The sequence below is a fragment of the Durio zibethinus genome, chromosome 14, assembly GCF_047325235.1.
Source record: "Durio zibethinus cultivar Kanyao isolate XHJ-2024 chromosome 14, ASM4732523v1, whole genome shotgun sequence".
Lineage (NCBI taxonomy): Eukaryota > Viridiplantae > Streptophyta > Magnoliopsida > Malvales > Malvaceae > Durio > Durio zibethinus.
In genome coordinates this window covers 4,116,049-4,133,458 of record NC_143175.1, presented here as the reverse complement: position 1 = coordinate 4,133,458, position 17,410 = coordinate 4,116,049, and the positions used below count along the sequence as shown (strand labels likewise).

General features: G+C 29.7%; 3 protein-coding genes across 5 annotated transcripts; 1 reads left to right on the top strand and 2 right to left on the bottom strand.

The window, feature by feature from the left end:
* Positions 1-785: 785 nt before the first annotated feature.
* On the bottom strand, positions 786-3,538 carry LOC111295522 (uncharacterized). Its single transcript, XM_022889046.2, has 5 exons — positions 3,382-3,538; positions 2,446-2,575; positions 1,495-1,588; positions 1,142-1,234; positions 786-1,054 (listed from the first exon to the last, which is right to left on the bottom strand). Exons 1-5 carry the CDS (start codon positions 3,527-3,529, stop codon positions 917-919), a joined length of 603 nt encoding a protein of 200 aa, XP_022744781.2. The 5' UTR covers positions 3,530-3,538; the 3' UTR covers positions 786-916.
* Positions 3,539-6,080: 2,542 nt separating this feature from the next.
* LOC111294577 (uncharacterized) lies at positions 6,081-11,910 on the top strand. Of its 3 annotated transcripts, none has more exons than XR_016327404.1 (13): positions 6,081-6,357; positions 6,459-6,505; positions 6,619-6,689; positions 6,989-7,102; positions 7,192-7,367; positions 7,455-7,543; positions 8,004-8,121; positions 8,341-8,414; positions 8,519-8,566; positions 10,179-10,347; positions 10,587-10,691; positions 11,042-11,179; positions 11,589-11,910. XR_016327404.1 is itself a non-coding variant. In XM_022887968.2 (13 exons), the coding sequence occupies exons 1-13, from the start codon at positions 6,274-6,276 to the stop codon at positions 11,769-11,771; spliced, it is 1,386 nt and encodes a 461-aa protein (XP_022743703.1). In that variant the 5' UTR covers positions 6,084-6,273; the 3' UTR covers positions 11,772-11,910. The 3 variants fall into 3 exon arrangements, 2 of the variants coding, with proteins under 2 accessions (XP_089599345.1, XP_022743703.1); XM_022887968.2 differs by having other exon boundaries at positions 6,084-6,357; positions 11,072-11,179; XM_089743219.1 differs by lacking the exons at positions 11,042-11,179; positions 11,589-11,910 and adding an exon at positions 10,766-11,034.
* Positions 11,911-12,944: 1,034 nt separating this feature from the next.
* On the bottom strand, positions 12,945-15,818 carry LOC111295460 (uncharacterized). Its single transcript, XM_022888956.2, has 5 exons — positions 15,669-15,818; positions 14,704-14,833; positions 13,743-13,836; positions 13,371-13,463; positions 12,945-13,283 (listed from the first exon to the last, which is right to left on the bottom strand). Exons 1-5 carry the CDS (start codon positions 15,700-15,702, stop codon positions 13,146-13,148), a joined length of 489 nt encoding a protein of 162 aa, XP_022744691.2. The 5' UTR covers positions 15,703-15,818; the 3' UTR covers positions 12,945-13,145.
* Between the last annotated feature and the right edge of the window lie 1,592 nt (positions 15,819-17,410).

The following is a 17,410-nucleotide window of genomic DNA, read 5'->3' as shown; positions in this document are numbered from 1 at the left end:
AAATCTCGAAAATCTCTAAAATCTAAGAGCAAATAGCTTGATCTTTTGCAATTTGTGTCACCAAATTTGCTTGAAAAGAACCCATCTTCCTCACTTGGATCATGCAACCAGATCAGAGTGAGAAACATTGAATGAGTGTTTCACGGACTATTGAATCTCTACTACGTTTCTCATGTTGTTATCGGCGATTTCGTCTATAAAGAATTCGACTCTTGAATCCTTTTTAAGCAAGTTATTTTCTTTTCCCTCTTTATTAGATTTTTAGACCTGTTTATTTATTTAATTTTTTCCTCTTCAAATTTATAAAATTAATTACTAGTAGTAGTTTTCAAGATTTTGATTTTTTTTTTTGTTTTTCTGATGTGATGTTAATTTGCTACTAGTCTACAGCTAACGGAAATTGTGAGCCAACGAAAATTGGTTTTGACTGAAATTATAATAAGTTTATTATTATTAATTTAAAAAAAACGCTGGAAGTTGGGAAGGTAATGGTGAGCTGCCATTGAATGGAACAGAGAGAGTTCAAGGAACTGGATTCTTGAGTTTGTTTTTCAGCTCGAAATCCTAATTTTTCCTTTTTCCAATATTTTCTTCTTATTTTGGATAAGAATTATGCAAACCAAATAGAGACATACGTCATGCCCTTATCTTACCACTAGTCATATTTTAATTGGTTAAAGACCATGTCAATATTTTTTATAGGTGTTTTAGTCATTGGGTAAATTGTCATACGGAATTAACTTTTTTTGTTTTGAGTATCACACAAAAAAAAATTACAATAACTCAGAAGCCAAATGGGTACCATCCCTTATTTTAATTGGATCAACACAGCGAAATTAAGAATTCATTAAAGAAGCACAGGGACCAACCATCAATCACTTAAACTCAACGTCTTTACTAAGCAAACAAGCACGTCTTACATAGAAGATTCAAATTCAGGGTCAGTCTCAACCGGCACAGCAGGTGGTTTTTTGCCACCTCTCAAACGTGAGGATACATTGTCGATGGCAGAATTGAGTTGGCCGATTTTTGCATTCAGGATCTGCTTGGTTTTCTGCTTCCAATATTCTGAATTAATATAAAGATAATAATAACATATATGAATAGACAAACTTGCAGAAAAAAAGTAGAACCTGATTACCTCTAAACCATTATCATAGTCATCATCATAGTATATCGGTCGCCTTGCCTTCCGGAATCCGTGTTCATCTTCATTTAGCAGGGCTCTTCTAATCTAAATGAAAACAACAAATTAAGAATTGAGGATCTGACCCGAATAACCAAAATACTTAATAGCAAAAAGTTGGCATTTCATGGCAAAAACGGATAACATTTCATCACCTCCATACAAAATAAGATAGATGACCTATTCCAGTTATGGCTCTAGTATGACAACTACTACAAGGACACTTTCAGTCAACTTCAGGACATTGATTGGATATGTTAAAAAAACATGCAGAAAATTTACTAAAGCTGAAAGCAAATATTAATCACCTGTGGCGCATAAATATATCCCAAAGTTCCAAATATAGCACCTCCTAATAGAAAACCAGCGGCAAAATCACTTCCTCCACCCCTACTGCCATCACTGCATATATCAAAGGGAACAACAAAAGATGAGAATAGAGAAGAAATTAGCAGGATTGCTGTTGAGACAAAATCAACATAAGCAATTGGCAAAATCCTACTTTAAGTAAATCTAAACATAGCACAACATAAAAATCAGCTTCTTTTTGCTGGTACATGTAAAGAATAGCTTAAGAACATTCAGAAGGAAAAAAGAAAAATTGAATGGTATATACCATGGAGGAGTTGATATGGCTCTACGCTTTAAATCTTTTGAGTTTGTGAGTTGAGGGGGGAGGTTAATTCAACATCCAATTTACAAGCTTTTTGACGGTCAAATAGAACTTTATTAATAGAGATATCATCCAATAAGCAACATAACAACTTGGGTACTAATAGCCAAGAGTCTGATAAGTTTTTCGGTCGAAATGTTTCTATTAACTTCATTATCCAAATGTGCCCAACAATGAGGCAGAAGAAACTCAATAAGCGGTATTGTAAGGACCTCGAGGCTTTTAGATATTTGATATTGCGACTTGATGTTTGACATTCGGCAATTGAATTTCAGATTCCATATTGAGTTTACACTATAATTGTCTCGAAACTTTATAACTTCCTTGGTATTGTGTTTTGCAGGTTTATGGTTTTGAATCAAGGAGTTTAGTAAGATAAAGGATTTGGAAAATGCATCATCATATAACACAGTATATGAACAATATTGTACAAACCTAAAACCAAAACCTTTAGAGAGATGTAGCTCAAGTAACAATGACTCATAACCACAGGTTCAGCTTACCCCTCATAAGCATACTCTTATGAGAAACATTATTATATGCATCTAAGCTTAGTTGACGTGGACTGAAATCCAGAATGACATACCGATATTCAGCACAAACTGAAAACTGGTGCTTTGATGGAATTGGTTTCTTCCGAACTGCCAAACTTGGCGTTTTCCCAAAGGTGCTGGACTTAGTGAAACAAACCTCAGGTGCCTTGAGATGAGAACAACCTATAAACCAAGAAAGAAATAATAACAAATTGAGAATGAAGCAAGAAGTCGATAACAAATCATTTCATTGTTATATGTCAGCATTAAAAGCAATCCATCACAAAACCCAAGATGAATCAATATAGTAAAAAACCCATGTGATGTGAAACCGTAAAAGTACTCCTTCTAGGATCTATCCCATTTTACATGTCTTACTTTCATTTTTGGATGTTAGCAATATGGTTGTTGTTGTTGTTATTATTATTATTATTTTGGCTTTTTACACCAAAAACCATAGAAATTTGATATCAATGGAAATCATTAGTAACCCAATTTCAGAAAAGAACATAAATTCAAAGAACAGATTTTCTATTCCTAAAATTTACATTCCCAGTCAACAAAACACATAGAACAAAGACAGAAGAAGTACACTGCTATTCATACCTGCCCCACTACAAACATAAGCATGTTCTTTCAAACCTAAATCACTTGAAACAAATCAAACAAAACATGTTTTATCATGAAACAAACTTGAAGCACATCTATTTCTAGTCCTTTTCCCTTCTTTAATCCTCTAACAAAGCAAATATTTGTCATTTATCTGTTGAACCTTCGGCACAGTAACCTCGAGCTTTATCCAACAATATCACTCAAATAAATTGAGAAAAAAAAATAGAGAGCAGCAATCAATAATTCAAATGATTAAGTTTAAATGAACTAAAAGAAACAAAAAATCAAAATTTAAATTGATATAAGCAAAAAAAATTAATTACAATCAGGAAGGAAAATTTATGAAGAAATAAAAAAAATGATTAAAGATGATAAACCTGAGATAGCAACGGAAGAGACGCAGGAAGCCATGAAAGATATAGAAAGAGAAATCAAAGGGTAGGTTGTTGTTTGGCCAGTTAGAGGGGAGAGGGGAATTGTTAAATGTATATATGATATTTTTGCAATTCCATTTTGGATTTTCATTTACGGATACGCCCCTTCTTCCTATAAGAGTATACTTTTTTATTTTTTTTACAAAAGATTAGAGGTGGGTTTTGTTAGGGTGCGGAGGATCGCATCTTTGTTGTTTGGTTTGAAAAATAAAGTAAAATCTTCTCAGATTAAATCACTTCTATTTCAACTTAACTTTTGAATGATATCTCAATTTGACTAAAAATTATATTCCAATTTCATCGATGATATTTTTTTTATATGAAGTCTGGAGATTTTGAATCATAATTATTAAAATTAAAATTTTAACTTTTTTTTTTCAATAAATCACGCAACCATTAAAAATGATAATTTTATTTTAATGATAAATAAAAAATTGTAAAATTTAAAATATTAGATTCAAATATCATATTATATAAGTATGATTTCATTTTATATGTTCAAATTTAATTGTTGATTTATCTATTTCATTATAATAATAATAATAATAATTTTTTTTACAAATATATTAATTTCATTATTAATTAAACTCAAAACTCAAAACTCAATATCATTTTGAAGATCATAGTTAAAATTTTTCAAATTATTCTATATTTTATGATCTCTCTTTAAAGAAATTCTCTCACATTTTGCTCAACAAGCAACTAGGAAAAGAAAAAAAAAAGCCATATTTCATTAAGTAAATAAAAAAGTACTAATTTAAATTAAGGAAGGTCTCACCATTAGCAGATGAAGGCTGATGTATTGTAGCAATGCTTGCAAATTGAATTCAGTTGATATTAATAAAGTTGAGAAGGGTATTAAAGGAAAGAAAACATTGCAAGGCCTTTTGAGAAAAAAATCCCGGCCATAAAACGACGAGTTCCATAGTTAAGTCCAAAGTTTATCGCTTCGATGGATCCGCCCTCTTTGCTTCCTGCCAATTTTATTATTTATTTGACTCTTTTTTATCTTTTTCCTTTTTGCCACTTCACTTTTAAGTTGGAAAGAAATTTCGATTAAATTTTTTTTTCACTTTCGATTGTTTATTTCTATGTCATCATTTTTAAACTAAAATAGGAAAAATTATTATGAAATATCGGTCTATAATTTTGCAAAAAAAAATATAATAATTAGATAAAATTCTTTTTGAATATACACTACAAATAAAATTTTAAAAAATGTCAACATGTTTTTATTAATTATTTTTATTTTTACTATATTTTAAAGGATATGTATAAACATGTTAATTTTGGTAGCTAAAGAATGTGGTAATTTTTCTTTTCTATTATTTTTTAAAAATAATTTAAAAGTGACTGCATAAGCATTATTTGCAAATGAAAAAAATCAATAAATAATATGAATACTTATTCCTTAAACAAAGGTTTTTAATCCATAATTAATGCAATAAAAATTTAAATTTAAAGTTAACAATGAAAAAGAGGTGAAAAAATCACATGCCAACATGCACAATTTTTTATTCAAGATGTAACTTCATAATGTTTTTTTTTTCTTTTCTAATTCTTATCTTGGTCTAGATTTTCCTAATTATAATTCAACAAAAATCAATGGGTATATACTTTTTATTTTTTCAAAAATAAAAATTTAAAAGGTTAAAAATATTTTAAATTTATAATTCAATAATTATTTAAGTTTTTAATATTTCATTATAATAAATCAAACTTTTAATATTTTATTTCGCCTCAATTTAGCTTTTAAATAGATGAAATTAATCACATTTGAAAATTTATTTAATCAATCTCTAAATTATAATTGATTGAACTCTTAGAAGGATTTTAGAGAAAATGAAGAAAAAAATAAGGAAGAAAAATATTTTATTTTATTTATTTTCACATATATTAATTGCACAAAGTGATAAATTTTTATCTATTTTATTAATATCACATTAAAATTTTATCTTAATGAATAAAAAATTAAAAGTGTTTACTTTTTCATCCAATTAAATACTTAATTAAATATAAATAAATATTGAATCGATTTATTGCTTATACTAAAATATAATAACTTTTGTTGATTTTTTATTATAATTCAGGAGGTTTTATACCCTTTAGCCAAAACAAAAATAGATCTATATTATTATTAAAATCTCTAATTAAATTTGGTAAGACCAATTAAGTAATGCCAGTTTAGTTGAAAAAATATAAAATTTTTGAAAAATGATACAATAAATATAAAATTAAATACATTCATGTTTTTTAAATTTATAAAACATATTTTTATTTTAAAATTACAAAACTACTTATTTCTATATAAAAAAATAAATTTATATTTAATACATTATCAATTTATAAAATTTATTTACATACCATCTTATTAATAAGTTTTTTTAAAAGAAATTAATTTTTGTGTATTTATCTTAAGAATTAGTAAAAATTTATATTTGATAATTGATGAAATGACATTACATAATTCACTGAAGGTGTACAAAACATCAAAAAATTAAACTAAAAAAATATTAGTATAATTTTGCTTTTAAAAACTTATATTTTTAAAGAAAAAAAAAAGAAAAATCTACATAATAGGCGTGCCAAATCCTAGTAATGCTATAACTGTGTGATTTCTAATTAAATTACATATATTGGCAGACATTTATTAAAACCCATTAGAGCCCAAATAACTGAAACCCTCCATCATCAAACCTGTGGTTTTTGGCCGTCGCTTCCTTTTATCTCCTCCGTTTCGCGCCGCTCTTCTTCGCCGTTTGCTGCTTTTTTCTCAGAGCTGAATTCTGGTTTTGAAGAAGAATTGGAGTAAATTAAGAAAATAAGAAAGAAAAAATGAAGCTGGACGTCGACGTTTTGAGATATCTCTCCAAAGATGATTTTAGGGTTCTAACCGCCGTCGAACTGGGCATGAGAAATGTTTGAATGAATGATTCTTATTGTTTCTAAAAGTTTGTTAGTTTCTGTAATTATTTTTTAGAATTTTAATTTCATTATTAATTTTTAACCTTTTTTTTCAGCATGAAATCGTGCCTTCAGACCTCATCGACCGTATTGCTTCCCTCAAGTAATAATAATAATATTATTAGTTATTATTATTATTTTGATTTATAATTATGCCTTTTCTTTTGCTTTTTCCTTTTTTTGGTAAATAATAAAATGTATTAATTTTAATTTCAGGCATGGAGGCACTTACAAGGTTTTGAAGAACTTACTCAAGCATAAACTACTGCACCATGACTCTTCCAAATGTTCGTTTTACCCTTTTTTTAATTAATTTTTAGGCATTATTTTAATTTTTTGCTTCTTTTTTTTTGTTTAATAAGTTTAAAATAAATAAAAAATATTTTCCATATAAAGTTGGTAGTAATATATTTTGGAATAAATTAGAATTATAATCTCTTTGGAGAAACAAAATGCATGATTTTAATTTTATACAGAATAATTGTGTTGTTTTTATTTTTAGTCATTTGTTCATTTTAATCAATTTTGTTTTTTTTTTTTTTTTTCTATTTAGTAACTTTTTAGAGTTTTTTTCTCTTGAATTTAGATGATGGGTTTCGTCTTACATACCTTGGATATGATTTCCTTGCCATTAAAACCATGGTCAACAGGGGAGTTTTCACTGCAGTTGGTCGTCAAATCGGGGTCGGCAAAGAGTCTGGTAGCTCTTTCTACCTAAATCTACTAGTTTATATATTTTACTATTTCATAGCTGTTATTAGAAGTTATCTCATTTTTTGCTTGTTCAAGATATCTTTGAGGTTGCCCGCGAAGACGGAACTGTGATGGCAATGAAGTTGCATAGACTCGGTAGAACTTCCTTTAGGGCTGTCAAAACTAAGCGTGACTACTTAAGGCATCGAAGTAGTTATAACTGGCTCTATTTGTCTCGCTTAGCTGCACTCAAGGAATATGCATTTATGAAGGTTCTCTTTATATTTTCCCATTACTTGCTTTGGTTCTTTCTTGTAGTAACCAGGGTTGGATTTTATACTTGTGCTTCTCTTATGCAGGCTTTGGAAGAGCATGGTTTTCCTGTACCGAATGCTGTGGACTGTAATAGGCATTGTGTAGTTATGTCGCTTATCCAAGGTTATCCACTGTAAGATTTTCTCCATAATACTCTGAATATGTTTGCATTTAACCCTGTTGCATGCATGTCAAGTGGCTTTTTTGTCAATCATTTGGAAGTGAATGAACAAAATTGATAGCCACAAAAGGGGAAAGGAATTATAATCTCTTGGTCCTTAAACTCTAACTTCTTTTTCATATTTTTTTTCTCATGAAATGAGTGGCATTGGTTGTGTCAATAAACCGATGTTTTTGATGATATAATTTAATGTTAATCGGTGTCACAGTTTCAAATATTCTTGCTCTCTTTTCTGTTAGAATTGCTTGACAACTCTGGGTTTATCTTCATAATGTGTTGATAACTACTATTTGCCTCTCCTTTTTTCTTTTCTCATTTTCTTCACACATTTATTACCCTATACGGTGTCTATTGGAGTTACTTTGGTATGGCTGAGATGGCTTGGATTATTATTTTCTTTTGCATAATACAGTGTACAGGTGAAGCAGTTGCAAAATCCAGAGACAGTTTTTGACACAATCATTGGCCTTGTTGTTCATCTGGCAGAACATGGTCTCATTCATTGTGACTTCAATGAGTTTAACATAATGGTATGCATTTGAGGCACTCTATTTGGTCACACATGACAAATTTTTGCAGTTTTAGTTGTTTTCTTGTTAGCTTACAACTTTAGTGAGATCATGCAATTGAATGGGTGTCAATTTTTCTTTTTAATTAAAAGAAAAATACAAAATACTTTGTGAGCTTCATATTCCTGTTTTTAAGTGTAAAATTATTTAATATATATTTGAAATTTCTTTTCTCTGTAGATTGATGATGATGAAAAAGTGACAATGATTGATTTTCCCCAAATGGTATCTGTATCACACCGTAATGCACAGATGTACGATGCTTTGTCTTCTTTCTGATGCTAGTCCTAGTTTTTATGCTCTTTTTACCTGTGTGAATCAGATGGTATATTCTCATTTACTTCTTTCTGTTGTTCAGGTACTTTGATCGTGATATAGAATGCATTTTTAAGTTTTTTGGCAAGAGGTCAGTGATTGTTTTTCTAATTTAATGATAAAGAGATGATGGTTTCAGAAATCCTTTATAGCTCTTCCAGTTGTTGCTGCTCTGATATTTGTAAGAAAGAAGCTAGTTGATAAGTATATAACAAATTGTCTACACATGCATTTCAACACGGACTATGAAACCATTTAGTTGGATTACACTATGGATAAATTTCTATGGAGGTAGTCACTTCAGCCATGGTAAACAACCTTGGCTTGTATTTAAACAGCATAACTTATGTGTTTTTTACCTAGGAGGGGATTATAGGGTTCTTACATCCATTTGATAACCTTTTCTAGCTGTAATTTATTTGTTCTATCCTATCTGTAGGTTTTTTTTATTGGCCAATCATCCTGTATAGTTGAAGGTGAAGTTTTGGCAGTAGGCAAAATCTTGTTAATGGAAATATGCCTTTGTTGACCAATTCCTCTAGGTGATAGTTGAAGTTTCAAAATGCATGTACATACTTTTACCTAACTTTCTGTAGAGTGCATCTGATGCTTCATTCCAAATAATGCTTACTTCTGAGAATTTTATAGTCCAGAGAAAGAAGAATGATATAAGGGTTCATTTGTTTCATGGAATATGACTTTCGGAAAATGATTTCCGCATTTTCAGGTGTTTATTTGACGAAAAACTGGCTGGTCAATGAAAAATGACTTATTGATTAATGTAAAATAAGGTCATTTTTCTGGAAATTGTCTTACGGATTTGAAAATAGGAAGACATTTTCTGAAAAAAAGCTGTCTATGAGTAAAATTATTTATTAATACTTTTGAGCATAATTTTACTTATCAATAATATTATGTTAATAAATAATATTATATTATAATATATTAATAAATAATATTGTAATATTATAATAAATAATATAATAATAAATATTATTAATTTAACTAATAAATATTATAATAATAATATATTATTAAATAATATACTACTAATATAATATATTAATAAATAATATAAAGAATAATAAACAGTTTTATTCTAAATATTTTTATATTAACATAATATTATTATTAAAATATAATTATTTTTTAATATTAATAATTTTGATATATTTTAATAATAAATAAATTTTAATATTTTAATAGTTATCTTAATATTATTTTAAAAAAAAACAAATTTTTTAAAAAACAATCAAACAATGGAAAACATTTTTCATTAATTCATCCAAACAACAGAAAATCTATTTCAATTCAGAAAATATAAACATTTTTTAGAAATCATTTTCCTCAAATCATTTTTTGCAAAACAAACGGAACTTAAGTGGCTAGCACAGTCATGCTTTAATTGAAGTGTTAAGTTTGAAGTATCTGTCTTATTCACTCAACTTGGTGATAAAGACAAAGGAATTCACTAATAATTATTTTATGATTCCCTTTTGTGTTTATAAATTGTTTCTTTCAATTCCACTGCCATATAATTCCAACATCAGTGTTTCTGCTCTTATTTTCTTTGGTACTTATGGATTTTATGTGTTTTACTGAGATTTGATGAGGGAGGGGTGCTGTTCTTGTTTTTTTATATCTTTTTTGGCTGCTGCAATTCATGCTATTAAATCATGAACTTTTTCCAATGTCTTATCTAGGTTCAACTTGTCCTTTGAAGAACGCTCTGATGATGTTGATGATTCAGAGGTAGAAACAGAGGAAAGTGGCAGGCCTACCTTTTCTTCAATAACCAAAACTGCTGGTTTTCTTGACAAGGAACTTGCTGCCAGTGGATTTACAACAAAAGATCAGGATGACATTCAGAAAGTATGATGAAGCATGCTTTACCGTAATTACCATTTTCTGTGTGTTCACATTTGTTATGTGTTGGTAAACTATTCTAGAAATAAGCCATATGTTTTGGAATCGTCTTCTATCAGACTTGCATCTCAAATGTTGGAAACTAGTTGGAGACTTTGAACTTTTGCAGCATAAATATGATGATCTTCTTTTGTGGGGGAAGTCATATCATACTTAATAATTGCAGCCAATGCTATTTTATGCAGTTCATTGAAGGCAATGTTGCAGAGGATGATGTTTCTGACAATGAACATGAATCTGAGTCATGCCAAACAAACATAAAGGGCTTTGATTCATTGAACTTAGATCAGGTATGTTCTTCAGTATCTTTTGATGTTATGTTGTGATTTATGTGATCTGATTCACAATTTTTTTTAATTTCCAGCCTCTAAGTAATCCATAATCAATGAAACAATATTGGTGCATTAACAAAATATTAAACAATAGCTATGACAGCTGTTGTAGTCCTGCTGGCAATGAATGAAGGAACTAGGCCAGAAGGGAGACTAAAAGTTTTGGCTCTGCACTTACTTTTGCATTTCTGCATGTGTGTTGCCTTTCTTTTATCCGCATTTTATAAACTGAAGAGTTTTGTGGATGCATGTGGACATTTTCTTGTGTTACATATTACTCTCTCTATTTCTCTCTCTGGGTGCTGTAGATCTTAAGGACTATTGAAAAATAACTTCAGGAAGAACCAACTTCAAGTTGTAATGAAGAAGGGCAAATAGATGAAAACCAGCATAGCCCTGAAGCAGGTCAAAGTGGTGATCCTGAAAGTCAAAATTCAAGCAATGAGGTATATATTATTTGTCTTTCCTCCAACCATGTTATATATACATATATATATATATATATACATGCTTGAAGACAAAACGTGCATTTTTTTAAAGTAGTTCTAATAATAAAAAATGATATGAAAGTCAAGAAAGTAGATGAAAAGGTTATTGTGGATAGAAACAAGTGGTGCAAAAAGATTCGAACCCATGATCTAACATGATTCGTTTTAGGCCTTTTATACAGCCAATCCCAAAGTTATGGGATATAACGCCTAGTATGTTCTTATTGTAGTTTTAGCATTGTTTGAAGTAGTTAGTTGTGACCTACTTTTCCTTTTCATGTAAGATGATCATACATATCCTACTTCCTTATGGCTTTCTTTCCTTAAATTATGATATGATTCTAGATATTTTCTTTTGTTGTTCCAGGAGGAAGATAATCAGAATGCTGATGATGCTCAACTAATGAAGAGCTTGGCCAAGCAGAGACGACGTGCAATGGCTGCTGCACGTAAAGGACGGAAGAATATTGCCTCCAGAAATTCTTACAAAGACAAAGGGGGTAAATCTTCGAACAGTTCTAAAATCCAGAAACAGTTGAGTAGTTGGTAAATTTTATTTTATAATTGATCAACGCAATAGCGTAACTGCGTTATGTTTTATTTTTTTAAGGGATAATAACCTAAATAGCCCCTAAATTATTGTTTTTTTTTTTAATTTTGATATCTAAACAAAAAAAAATTTTAATCAAGTACTTAAATTTCATTTTGGTCTAACAATTAGCCCCACAATCAACCCCGTTAAAAAAAGTTGCTCCTTCGCTGGACTTTAACCAATTAAAGGCTGATAAATGTTTAAAAAATTCCATGACATTGTGGACATGGCTGTCAATTTTTTTTCACACAAACCTTAATAAAACAAAAAAAAAATTTTACATACCTCGAAAAAACAGAAAGGTAAAAATCCCAAAATCTCTAAAACCCAAGACCAAATAGCTTGAGCTTTTTCAATTTGTGTCACCAAAATTGCTTGAAAAGAACCCACCTTTCTCGCTTGGATCAAGCAACGAGATCTCAATGGGTGTTTCTTGGTACATCTAGGGTTCGATAAAGGGAACCTATGCCAGCCGACTCTCAAATCTCTTCAACGCTCCTCACGTCGTCCGTAAAAAAGTTGACTCCTGAATCCTTTTTAAGCAAGTTCTTTTCTTTTCCCGCTTTATTAGATTTTTAGATCTGTTTATTTATTTAATTTTTTCCTCTTCAAATTTATAAAATTAATTTCCAGTAGTAATTTTCAAGATTTTGATTTTTTGTTTTGATGTGAAGTTGTTAATTTATTACTAGGCTGGCTACAACTAACGGAAATTGTGAGCCAAGGAAATTTTGTTTTGAATGAAATAATATTAAGTTCATTATTTAAAAAAAAAAATTTCTTGAAATTGGGAAAGCAATGGTGAGCTGCCATTGAATGGAATAGAGACTTCAAGAAACTGGGTTCTTGAGTACTGTTTTTCAGCCAGAAATCCTAATTTTTCCTTTTTCCCGTATTTTTTTTTTTATTGAATGAAGAAGGATTATACAATCCACGTGTAGACAGACATATCATGCCACGTCAAATATGACATGGCTTTTCTTTAACACTTGTTATTTTAATTGGTTAAAGACCATGTCAATTTTTTTAACGGTGTTAAGTTATTGAATATATTGGTATATGGTATCAAAGTTTTAAGTACTAAATTAAAAATTTTTTATTTAAATATCAAATTATAAAAAAATGCAATAATTCAACAACCAAATAGGTATTATCCCTTTTTTTAATTGGAAGTGAATTCAACTTTAGTTCCTATCCTATTAATATTAATACTGCAAAATCCCATATAAAATTTTCAAACCACACAGCGAAATTAAGAATCCATTAAAGAAGCACAGGTACCAACCATCAATCACTGAAACTCAACGTCTTGACTAAGCAAACAAACACGTCTTACATGGAAGCTTCAAATTCAGGGTCAGTCTCGACCGGCACAGTAGGTGATTTTTTGCCACCCCTCAAACGTGAGGATACATTGTCGATGGCAGAATTGAGTTGGCCGATTTTTGCATTCAGGATCTGCCTGGTTTTCTGCTTCCAATATTCTGAATTAATATAAAGATAATAATAGCATATATCAATGGACAGACTTGCAGAAAAAAAGTAGAACCTGATTACCTCTAAACCACTATCATAGTCATCATCAGAATATATCGGTCGCCTTGCCTTCCGGAATCCGTGTTCATCTTCATTTAGCAGGGCTCTTCTAATCTAAATGAAAACAACAAATTAAGAATTGAGGATCTGACCTGAATAACCAAAATACATAATAGCAAAAAGTTGGCATTTCATGGCAAAAAAGAACAGCGGATAACATTTCATCACCTCCATACAAAATATGATAGGTGACCTCTTTGGGTACTAATGCCAGTTATGGCTCTAGTATGACAACCACTACAAGGACACTTTCAGTCAACTTCAGGTCATTGATTGGATATATTAAAAACATAGGCAGGAAATTTACTAAAGCTGAAAGCGAATATTAATCACCTGTGGCGCATAAATATATCCCAAAGTTCCAAATATAGCACTTCCTAATAAAAAACCAGTGGCAAAATCACTTCCTCCACCCCTACTGCCATCACTGAATATATCAGAGGGAACAACAAAAGATGAGAAAAGAGAAGAAATTACCAGAATTGCTATTGAGACAAAATCAACATAGGCAATTGGCAAAAATCCTACTTTAAGTAAATCTAAACATAGCACAACATTAAAATCAGCCTTTTTTTTTTTGCTTGGTACATGTACAGAATCAGCTTAAGAACATTCAGAAGAAAAAATAAATATTGAACAGTATATACCAACGAGGAGTTGAGATGGCTCTATGCTTTACATCTTTTGAGTTTGTGCATTGAGAGGGGACGTTAATTCAGCATTTAATTTACAAGCTTTTTAACAGTCAAATAAAAATTTATTAATATAGATATCATCCAATAAGCAACATAACAACCATTGGGTATTAATAGCCAAGAGTCTGATAATTTGTTCCGTTGAAATGTTTCTATTGACTTCATTCTCCAAATGCGCTCAACAATGAGGCACAAGAACTCTATAAATGGTATTGTAAAGAACTCAAGGCTTTTAGATATTTGATATTGAGACTTGATTTTTGACATTTGGCAATTGAATTTCTGATTCCAGATTTAGTTTACACTATAATTGTCTCGAAACTTTATAACTTCCTTGGTACATCGTGTTTTGCAGATTTATGGTTTTGAATCAAGGTAGTTTAGTAAGACAAAGGATTTGGAATGTGCGACATCCTATAACACAGCATATGACCAATATAGCACAAACCTAAAACCAAAACCTTTAGAGAGATGTAGCTCAAGTAACAATGACTCATAATCACAGGTTCAGCTTACCCCTCATAAGCATAATCTTATGAGAAACATTATTATATGCATCTAAGCTTAGTTCACGTGGACTGACATCCAGAATGACATACCGATACTCAGCACAAACTGAAAACTGGCGGTTTGGTGGCACTGGTTTCCTCTGAACTGCCAAACTTGGTGTTTTCCCAAAGGTGCTGGACTTAGTGAAACAAACCTCACGTGCCTTGAGATGAGAACAACCTATAAACCAAGAAAGAAATAATAATAAATTGAGAATGAAGCAAGAACTCGATAATAAATCATTTGATCGTTATATGTCAGCATTAAAAGTGATCCATCACAAACCCCAAGATGAATCAATAAAGTAAAAAACCAATGTGATGTGAAACGGTAAAAGTAGTCCTTCTAGGATCTATCCCATTTTACATGTCTTAACTTCATTTTTGGATGTTTGCAATGTGGTTGTTATTTTTCATAATTTATTGCACTTGATCCCTAAATCTTCTTCTTTTCTTTTTTTTTTTTGGCTTTTTACACCAAAAACCATAGAAATTTGATATCAATGAAAATTATTAGTAATCCAATTTCAGAAAAGAACATAAATTCAAAGAACAGATTTTCTATTCCTAAAATTTACATTCCCAGTCAACAAAACACAGAACAAGACAGAAGAAGTACACTGTTAATCATACCTACCCCAGTACAAACATAAGTACGTTCTTTCAAACCTCAATCACTTGAAACAAATCAAACAACACAAGCCGAATCAAGAGACAAACTTGAAGCACATCTATTTCTAGTCCTTTATCCTTCTTTAATCCTCTAACATAGCAAAAATTTATTATTTATTTGTTGAACCTTCGGCATAGTAACCTCGAGCTTTATCCAACAATATCACTCAAATAAATTCAGAAAAAAAAAAAAAAGAAAGCAGCAATCAATGATTCAAATGATTAAGTTTAAATGAACTAAAAGAAACAAAAAATCAAAATTTAAATTGATATAAGCAAAAAAAATTAATTACAATCAGGAAGGAAAATTAATGAAGAAAAAAAAAAGATCAAAGATGAAAAACCTGAGATAGCAACGGGAGAGAAGCAGGAAGCCATGAGAGATCTAGAGAGAGAAACCAACAAGTAGATTTTTTTTTTTTTTGCCAGTGAAAGGGGAGAAGGGAAATGTATATAATATTTTTGCAATTTTTTTATTTACGGATATGCCCCTTCTTCCTAGAAGAATATTTTTTAAAATTTTTACAAAAGATTAGAGGTGGGTTTGTTAGGGTGCGGAGGATCACATCTTTATTGTTTGGTTTGAGAATAAAGTAAAATTTTCTCAGATTAGATCAATCTATTTCAACTCAACTTTTGAATGATATCTCAGATCGTTAGAAATTATATTCCAATTTATGTATGATAATTTTTTTTTATTTAAAGTGTCAAGGTTTTGACTAATAATTATTAAAATCTAAAGTTTAGCATTCTTCTAGTAAATCATGCAATCATTAAGAATGATAATTTTATTTTAATGAAAAATAAAAAGTTTTAAAACTTTAATATATTAGGTTCTAATCTTTCTTATATAAGTATGGTTTAATTCTATATGTTTAAATTTATTTGTTTATTTATCTATTTTATAATAATAATAATAATAATAATAATAATAATAATAACTTTTCTTTATAAATATATTAATTTCATTATTAATTAAACTTAAAACTCAGAATCATTTTGAAGATCATAGTAAAAATTTTTCAAATTATTCTATATTTATGATCTCTCTTTAAAGAAATTTTCTCATATTTTGCTCAACAAGGAACTAAGAAAAGAAAAAAAAAAAAAAAGCCATATTTCATTAAATAAAAATTAGTACCAAATTAAATTAATGAAGGTCTCACCATTAGCAGATGAAGTCTGATGTATTGTAGCAATGCTTGCAAATTGGATTCACTTGATATTATAAAACTGAAAAGGGTATTAAAGGAAAGAAAACATTGAAAGGAGTTTTGAAAATCCCGGCCTTAAAATGACGAGTTCTATGGTTAAGCCCAAAGTTAGCGCATCGATAGATCCGCCCTCTTTGCTTCCTGCCAATTATTATTTATTGGACTTTTTTTTTTTTTTATCTTTTTCTTTTTAGCCGCTTCATTTTTAAGTTGGACAGAAGTTTCGATTCAATTGTTTTCATTTTCCATATGTTATTTCTATGTCATTTTTTAAACTAAAATAGGAAAAATTGTTATGAAATATCGGTCTATGATTTTGCAAAAATATTATATAATAATTAGATAAAAATTCATTTTCAATACATTAATAGTAAAATTTTAAAATTTTACAAATAAAATTAAAAATGTCATTAAAATTGTTTTTCTTATATCTTAAAAGATATGAATCAACATGTTAATCTTGATAGCTAAAGAATGTGGTAATTTTTCTTTTCTTTCAATAGAACAAAGACTTATAGATTTCGAATATATATCAAAGAAAGACCAAAACAAATACGATAATTGACACTATATCAAAAGGGAAGCAAACCCAAATAAAAAACCATGATCATTAGAACTTGAAATAGGAGAATGGATTTGATGAGATGGAGATCGTGCAACCTAAGACTAATACTTCTAAATGCGTACCGGAAAGAAGGACGAAACAGGTTCCACGTTCAATGCTCTTTTGATAATCATAACTCTGCTTGCTAACCAAATGGAAAAATCATTAGCAGATTGTGCAGAAACTCCGACATTCCTCCCCCCTCATCCAAAATGGAAAAAGCAGCATCACCTGTCAATTCCCTATTGGTGTTACCCTGCTAATAAAA

What these genes read in the sequence shown, in the direction of transcription:
- LOC111295460 (XM_022888956.2), bottom strand. Translation starts at nt 15,702, where the DNA reads ATGGCTTCCTGCTTCTCTCCCGTTGCTATCTCAG. An exon ending in TCAGTTTGTGCTGAGTATCG is followed by an intron (nt 13,837 to 14,703) that starts GTATGTCATTCT and finishes TGATATATTCAG; the next exon opens with TGATGGCAGTAGGGGTGGAG. An exon ending in ACTATGATAGTGGTTTAGAG is followed by an intron (nt 13,284 to 13,370) that starts GTAATCAGGTTC and finishes TATTGGAAGCAG; the next exon opens with AAAACCAGGCAGATCCTGAA.
- LOC111295522 (XM_022889046.2), bottom strand. Translation starts at nt 3,529, where the DNA reads ATGAAAATCCAAAATGGAATTGCAAAAATATCATATATACATTTAACA. An exon ending in CTCTTCCGTTGCTATCTCAG is followed by an intron (nt 2,576 to 3,381) that starts GTTTATCATCTT and finishes CTTGGTTTATAG; the next exon opens with GTTGTTCTCATCTCAAGGCA. An exon ending in GATATATTTATGCGCCACAG is followed by an intron (nt 1,235 to 1,494) that starts GTGATTAATATT and finishes GTTTTCATTTAG; the next exon opens with ATTAGAAGAGCCCTGCTAAA.
- LOC111294577 (XM_022887968.2), top strand. Translation starts at nt 6,274, where the DNA reads ATGAAGCTGGACGTCGACGTTTTGAGATATCTCTCCAAAGATGATTTT. An exon ending in GACCGTATTGCTTCCCTCAA is followed by an intron (nt 6,506 to 6,618) that starts GTAATAATAATA and finishes TTTTAATTTCAG; the next exon opens with GCATGGAGGCACTTACAAGG. An exon ending in GTCAAAATTCAAGCAATGAG is followed by an intron (nt 11,180 to 11,588) that starts GTATATATTATT and finishes TTGTTGTTCCAG; the next exon opens with GAGGAAGATAATCAGAATGC.